This window comes from Microtus ochrogaster, unplaced genomic scaffold (assembly GCF_000317375.1).
Source record: "Microtus ochrogaster isolate Prairie Vole_2 unplaced genomic scaffold, MicOch1.0 UNK8, whole genome shotgun sequence".
Taxonomy (NCBI): Eukaryota; Metazoa; Chordata; class Mammalia; order Rodentia; family Cricetidae; genus Microtus; species Microtus ochrogaster.
Window position 1 is genome coordinate 7,970,027 of NW_004949106.1, and position 7,727 is coordinate 7,977,753.

Here is a 7,727-nt window from a genome sequence, read left to right on the forward strand (position 1 = left end):
TTGTAGACCAGGCTGGTCTCGAACTCACAGAGATCCGCCTGCCTCTGCCTCCCGAGTGCTGGGATTAAAGGCGTGCGCCACCACCGCCTGGCTTAGGAATTTTTTTTTTTTAGGAATTCCAATGGATAGCCATTTAAATTATGGCAATATTACTGATTGTATAGCATAGCTAAGTTATAATAGCTATAGACCTAACTATTAGAAGGTATAGCTAAGTTAGAATAGGTCAACTGAGAGGCAAGGGAAGTCTGTGAACATTTTGCTATACATTTATTTGCTGGACATTTAGCTGCCATGTTGAAACAGATCAAGGTTGTGAGGAAATACCCCATATCTCGTACCTGTCCAGTCTTTTGATGAGCGAGTCATAGGCACACACAGGGTGAGGAATTCCTTGAAGAGATGTTCCAGGCCAAATGCTTTGGGGATGAGAAATAGGCTTGTTCCACTTGAGAATTTTTGGTTTAGATTTCAGTTTTGATATTCTCTGCTCCCCGCCTCTCCGTAAGATCTGCATCAGTGATCAGGTAGATATCATAGAACACATAACACATGTACAATAAAGGTATTTAAATAATCTGGTATATAACATAGAACACAGAACACATGGGCAATAAATACAAGTTGGCAAAGCAGTCATTTACCACTGCTGGTAAAGAGTAGCCAATGCTCTGCTCGTCTGGATCAGGCCAGTCTGATCTTGCCTGAGTGTTCGCACAAATCTAACACCGAACCCTGGAGAACAGCACTGACCCCACAGTGGCCCATCGTCCCTCATCTTTCAAAAGGCTGACCTCACTTTCCCAGACATAACAGGACTCCAACTGATACAAAGTCTTATCTGTTACCTAATAGTGTTCAAAACAAGTCACAGGCCAGCCCAGATTCAAAGGTTGAGGAGAACGTTCCCTCCATCTGTTAAGGAAGTCAGTACGCGGCTGCGTTGCAGAGAGGAGCAGAAAGCAGAGGCAAGCAAGGTGGCCGCTGAAAGTCCCACGTTGGGTAAAGGACTCTGTAGATGCTATCTATCCATTCGCCTTGCCTGGTGGCGTTTCTGTTTGAGTGCTTCTATTTCTAGCTGCCGTAATATTTATTTAATAATGGACATAATGCAACAAGACAGGTATAGTCGATTAACGTAAGAGAAAGACAGAATACAAGAAGGGGTGGATAAGGAATAAGGATGATCTTGATTGTTGTTTTTCCAAGGAAAAAGAAATGTTCCTGAAATGAGAGATTCAGAACACTTTCTAGGAGTCCTTTCCCTCACCATCACGAATCACGAGTTAGTCCAGTGCCTTCGTTATTCATTGTACAACGTGGCTCCTAGGTTCCTCACACCACGGACTTCCTTTTGTCTACATACCAGTTCAGGCATGGTAAAGCCCAATTTCGTCTTACCTGATTCTTCTGGTTGGTTTCCAGTGACTGAAGGGACGCTTGTCATAGCCTGGCCCTTTCGTTCAAACCCAATACAAGTCTTTGTATTCGTTGTTTTACATTTTACCCTATTGGCAATATGGCCAGCAGCAGCAGCAGCGTTCTAACCTGTTAAGATTAGAATGATTATTTTGTCATCTGGAAAGCAGCTGATTCGGAGGGGTGGGGAGAATCTCAGATACACAGTGAGAACCAACATGGGCCAGTTCTCCAGGCATCAGGCTCTAGGGGGCTGCCTTGGACTTTCTCCGGGATCAAGCAGTAGGTGCAGCTGCACCTGGGAATACCACTTCCTGGAAAAAAGAATAAGAAAACAATAACAAATCGATGCCAAGGAGCACGGCAAGTTACAATTCCTTCTTTGACAGTTAAAATTCCTACAATTCCAACCACCATTCCTTTTACTGGAAGAAGCCACAAGCCTGAGTCAGGGCACAGAGAGGCACGCTCTATTCTCAGTGAGCCCATGACGAGTTAGGAAGAAAAACAAGATTTGAAAAATACGGTTTACCAGATATGCCATTTTTTTTTTTAGTTTTATGCCTTCTGCATACTTGATATTGTTGTTACAAAGATTCAACTTCCTGAGTTGAATCTTGCAAAATAGTATCACATATTTGGAAGTATCTTTCTTCTAGGTTTCTGTTTTGGTTTTGGAAATTTTTCGTTTGCTTCTTTTGCTTGCGTTTCATTTTTTAAAATTTGAGATTATAATTGTATTTTTCCCTTTCCTCCCTCCAAGCTGTCCCATATACCCTCCCTGCTCCCCTTTAGAGTCGTGGCCTCTTTTTATCACCAATTGTTATTGCCTGTATATAACTTAAGTATAATCTGTTCAATCTGCATAATGTTGCTTGCATGTGTGTTTTCAGGGCTGACTTTCAGGGCACTGGACAATCTCTTCCCCAAACCCCACTCTGCTCCCAGCTTTTCTCAGTTGCTGTTGTTCTTTGAGGCCCTGTGTGCTCCTCCCCATCCCTATCCAGTTCAGAAGCTGATGTGTTACATGGTAGTTCCTACAACATAAGAAAGAGATTTCTTTTCAGAAACTGTAACTCTTAGCGACAATAGTCCTTGAACACTTCAAAAAACATAAAAAATTACAATGAAAACTTTGAGGGCAAAATACAGACAAATTTAATTGGGCAATTAGACAAGGAGATCCCAGATAGGAAAAAAGGCAGGGACATTGAGAGCTCCGGGATGACTTGGTGAGGGTGGATGTGTGACAAGAAAATAAACTATGCAGACGGAGAAAGAACAACGGCTGTAATATGCGCGCGTGTGTGCACACCCCTGGGAAGTTTCTTAGATCCTTCTCCTACCCAAAGTTGCTGCGCTGTTTGAGGCTTGATTCAATAGCCATCTGCCTGAAGGAACCGATCGATTCTATAGGTACACATTCCCAGAAGATCTAGCCGGCCTCCGTTATACCTGTCGGAGAACGGACGTCTGCTCTGAGATTTTTTAAGATGATTTACCCATCAAATAATTTGGCAAGCACAGATGTTGGCTCAGGGGACTTTCCAAAGACAGCACGGACTGGTGAGAGGAGTGTGCGTGGAGGGGGAAGAGCTTGGCTTATTCAGAGAATAAAAGTGCTGACACAAGCAATGAAAAGTATGGCACAAGTTGTGCAGAAGGTGATAGGGGAACACGGCTTTAGAGAATACATTGAGAAATTTGAATTGTATAGGAGCAAACAAGAAAAGCCATGATTCATATTTTTGAGTTTGGAATGACACGATCAGTTTTGCAATTAGATAACGATCACTAAAATGACTGCATGGAGATTGAACTAAGTGGGAGGGGCGAGCTGAAGGAAGGCAGTCATGTGGGAAGCTAATGCCCTAATTCAGGCAAGAGGACGGGGCGGTGGAAGAGGTAGGAAGAAATCAATGAAACTTTGGGGATAGGAGCAAGCCCCAGGGAAATTTAAGGACCAAGCGATGGAGAGCAGGAAGAAGGCATGCAGCTGATGACTTTTATTCTGGGTTTAACTGGTTTAAAGAGTCAATAGGTATTCCAGGACAGGGGCGGGCGTGGAGCTTAGAGGAAAGCCAAGGGTTGGTATACATCTAGGATGACCCAGACCATGGAAGCTGCCGGGGAGGCCACCAAAAGTACAGTGGGAGAAGAGGAGATGAGGTCCTGACATTTGCGGTTAGTGGTTTAGTAATGGAGATAGGGGCCATAGAGAAGATAAGTCCAGGAAGGAGCAAAGGAGCAAGGAGGTTCTATCCTCATGATGACAAGGGAGGAAAATTTCAACAATGAAGGTGTCAATTGCGGGAACTAGCTCTTGTAGACCAGGCTGGCCTCGAACTTACAGAGAGATCCGCCTGCCACTGCCTCCCAAGTGCTGGCTGGGGTTAAAGGCGTGCGCCACCACCGCCCGGCTATGTTTTTTCTTAAACTTCTTAATTAGATTTATTCATTTTATGTCATGTGTTTTGCTCGCATGTATGCATGTACACCACCTGCATGCTCGGTGCCTATAGGTCAGAAGAGGGCACCACATCTTCTGGAACCTTCCATGTGGGTACCAGGGATCCAACCAACGTCTGTGCCCTGCAAGAGCAAATTGTCTTAACTGCTGAGTTAAAGTTAAGTCCCTGTGTTGAAGGTTTTTAAACGGGTAAGTAAAGCGGACATCCCCTGGCTTTAGAAACATGGCAGGTAATCGCCAGTCCCCCAACTCTGCCTTCTCAGCGATGCAGCTACTTAAAGCTGGGTCTCCGAGACTAACCCTCCGCAAGCACAGAGCTTCCCTGTCGTTGTTCTCCAAACTTGTAAACAGAGCCTCCAGTCTGCGGTTTGCACCGCGTAGCGGAGCCCCAGCTTTCTTACCCGGGGGGGGGGGGGGGGGGGGGAGACGAGGGACAGGAAGACCGAGAAGCAGCCACAGGGCGCGCGCGGCGGGGAGGTGGCGCGCTCACGGAACAGCCGGCTAAATCCCGCTGCTGATTGGCTGGTGCGGGAGGAGGCGGGGCGCCCTCGGCCTTTTCCTCAGCCCGGAGCTTTCGTTTTCCCCCCAGCGCTGAGTCTGTCGAGGCTCCGGGCGACCTCGGGAACCGCGCCCCTCAGACCCTCTTGGGACGCAGCTGAGCGGCGCAGGGAGATCTGCCCCGACTCGGGCACCCGCGTGCAGTGAGTGAGCGCTGGGTGCGGGTGCGGGTGCGGGTGCGGGTGAGAGCGGAGTGGGGCGCCCCTCCAGGTGCGGGGTCCGCTGCCTGCAGGTGACCTGGCACCGCGCATCACCGGGGACCCTCTGCTTAGCTCATGGCTCTTCTTGGAGCCCTTACCCTGGCCGTCCACACGGTTGGGTAATAGCAATAGACTTGTGCAATAGAAGCGTCTCCCGGAAGACTCTGCACTTTCCCACTTAACCCTTGCTCGCCTCACCGCCTGGCCACTTTCCGTTTTCTTCTTTCCCCAGTTGTAGCAGCTCGGTCCCGTCTCCGGAGCCGCTGCCACCCCGTGCGCTGCACGCAACAGGCACCCAATTTGCTGTGTTTGGCGGTTGCTTGTGTTGAATCCCCAGCCTGCACCCGGAGACAGTTCAGTAAGTGTTCTTCACAGTCCAGTAAGTGTTCGTGGAAGTCAATGCATTTGGAATCTCAGTCATCCCGTCAGCAGTTTTCTGGAACGTAAAAGTGATATGTAGTTACTGAAGCAGCACTAATAGTGTAATTATTACTTAATAATAACTCCCGGGCTACCACGGAGTAGTAAGTGTACAGGTGGGTGAAAGCTGTTTTTATCTGGGCGAAACGACTTGAGCCCTGATTGCTCAGTGAGGTTGCCAGACTCAAACTTGTAGGATCGTCATGGGGTTTGACTGTTGCTGCCCAAAGCCTACCGAAATATCCCAGGTTTCAGTAGGACACACTGTACCATACTCAGTAACGCTTATGATTAAGGCCATATACCGGGCTCTGTCCGGGGTTCAGAGGATGCCAATAGCAAAATGTACCCCCTCCGAGGCGCTGATGCTTCCAATACCGTGGGAAGAAGTCATGCACTTCACAGGGAAGACTGGAGCCGATGCTGTAATAAGCAGGGCAAGCAGATGTGGGCATGACGGATAGCTTTAGGAAGAAGGGTCGTTTATACAGACAGACCTTTGTTGGCAGCAGCGTGGTCCAGTCTGTGCGGCACAGGCTAGATTGGGAGGGTAGCATGTTTGTTGGAGGTGCAGAGACCTAAGACTGCAGAGGAAGAAGTTCCCCCCAAACTCTGTTAGAGCCAGGCGATTGAGAGTCTTGCCAGTCTCTGGTTTCAGGAGAATATGAACTTGGTTCTGGGTTTGTCAGGATGGGTCTCTTGATGGACAGGTTTGTATCCAGTGGAGCTTACACAGGCACCGTGGCCTGACAGTCCCTCATATTTGCTTTAGGCACGTCCCTAACAGGGCTGGGTAGGACTGATTTGGACGTCAACAAAGGTAAACCAGATGTAAAATATCAATTTGCTCCACGGACGTGCCACATGGTGGGTGGGCTGGAGTTCTTTTTATTAGTACTTGAAATGGCAGCTAGTTTTGTAGTCCATTTTCATGCTGCAGACATGACTTCATTCTTGCCCACGAATGCGCAGAAGCATGTCTGAATATCCACACACCTCCAGACCCCACCAGATGCAGACCTTCCCCAGAGGTCTGGCAGGACTAGATTTGCATGAAGTGATGCCCGTGTGCACCAGTGCGTGTCCTGTTACGTGATGGCCATACAAAATGTGTTCTTAAGAGTTCCTTAAATTAGGGAATGCCGAGATGCTTCCTATTTATCTACTTTATCCCTTCAAGTGCCGTTTAGCATGGTTTCTTTGTTCTGACACGGTGACTCACTGCATAACCTTGCAAACTAGGCTAGCACTCAGCACGCAGCTCAGGCTGACCTTGAACTCGCGGCCTTTTTGGCTCGGCTTTTCCAAGTGCCCTGATCTCAGGTGTGGTGTGCCAGGCACGTCTATTGTTTCCGTCCGGGGAGATGACACACCACACATGGTTCAGCTCCGCAGGCTGGCCTCCAACTTCCACTCATAATGTGGTACCACGCATGCAATAAATAAAACATAACAATCTTGAAATAAAATACAAGCTTTAAAATGGGTTGTACTTAGTAGAAAAGTTTTTAGGAAGTGCTTGGGATATCTTCATTCTAAGAATGTTTTCTGCTTGTTTGAGAAAAAGTAGAAATTCCTTTGTAAATATTTATTGGATCCCCAGCTTACCAGACTTTGTTCCCTTTCCTTTTCTTTAACAGAAAAGGTAATGAAGTACAAAGGAAAATATGGGATGGGTCTGGGTGAGAAACGAGCGCTCTGCAGAAAAATCTGTCAAGTGAAGGTGTAGTGTTTTCCAGGGAGGGGTGGCTATCCTTGAAGCAAGACGGCTAGTGTAGGCTGCTCCGACCTTTGAGTAAAGACCTGGGGATATGTTTTCTGCAGAAGAAGAAAAAATGATTCCAAAATTCAATAAAGATGAATATTAAATATAGATAGCATTCACGTCATGCTTTTCAGAGACCGACAGGGTAGAGTAGTGGTTCTCGACCCCCTCGAGAAACCTCTATCTCCAAAGCATATTTGCGTTCCGATTCATCACATAGCAAAAGGACAGTTAGGAAGCGCCTCTGAAAACATTGTATGGTTGGGGATCACCACCACAGGGTACGGCTGTCTTAAAGGGTCTCCGCATTAGGAAGGGTGAGAGCCCGCTGCTTCAGCCGCTCCGCCTGGAGCCGGAGCTGCCTGCTCACACGCGTGTGTTCTTCCTACAGACGATGTCTCAGTGGTACGAACTTCAGCAGCTGGACTCCAAGTTCCTGGAGCAGGTTCACCAGCTGTACGATGATAGCTTTCCCATGGAAATCAGACAGTACCTGGCCCAGTGGTTGGAAAAGCAAGACTGGTGAGCAAAAGCCCCTGGCGAGGGAATGGAGTGTGTTTCAAAGATGTCTGTCGGTGGAGTCGCTTTGGAGCTGTGTTTACAGAAACTGAATCTCCCCAGTAGCCATAAAACCAAAGCCATGAGTCTTTAAGTACTTCCCAGTCTTAAACACATTATTTGTTAATGGCAAAAACTCTAAACGTTCTGAAAGTATTTGATATAGAAAAGTCCAGGCCCCTGTTGGTTTTTTTCTGTCTGGGGATAAACACCACGAATAGTTTTTCTGTACAATCTCTGATACTTTCTATAATTTTTCGTCAGTTGTGTAGAATAGAAATACTATGCAAATTGCTAATAATACTAATAAGACTATGCAATAACATGGTAATAACAC

The 7,727-nt window shown here is 47.1% G+C and overlaps 1 protein-coding gene across 1 annotated transcript in view; it reads left to right on the forward strand.

The window, feature by feature from the left end:
* The first annotated feature begins 4,470 nt into the window (after nucleotides 1–4,470).
* The window catches only part of Stat1 (signal transducer and activator of transcription 1), a 38,647-nt gene continuing 35,390 nt past the window's right edge, over nucleotides 4,471–7,727 (forward strand). The window contains exons 1-3 of the mRNA XM_005366423.3: nucleotides 4,471–4,590; nucleotides 4,880–5,005; nucleotides 7,224–7,354. Coding sequence (XP_005366480.1) covers nucleotides 7,227–7,354 — 128 coding nt within the window. The 5' untranslated portion in view covers nucleotides 4,471–4,590; nucleotides 4,880–5,005; nucleotides 7,224–7,226. The remainder of the gene's footprint in view (nucleotides 4,591–4,879; nucleotides 5,006–7,223; nucleotides 7,355–7,727) is intronic.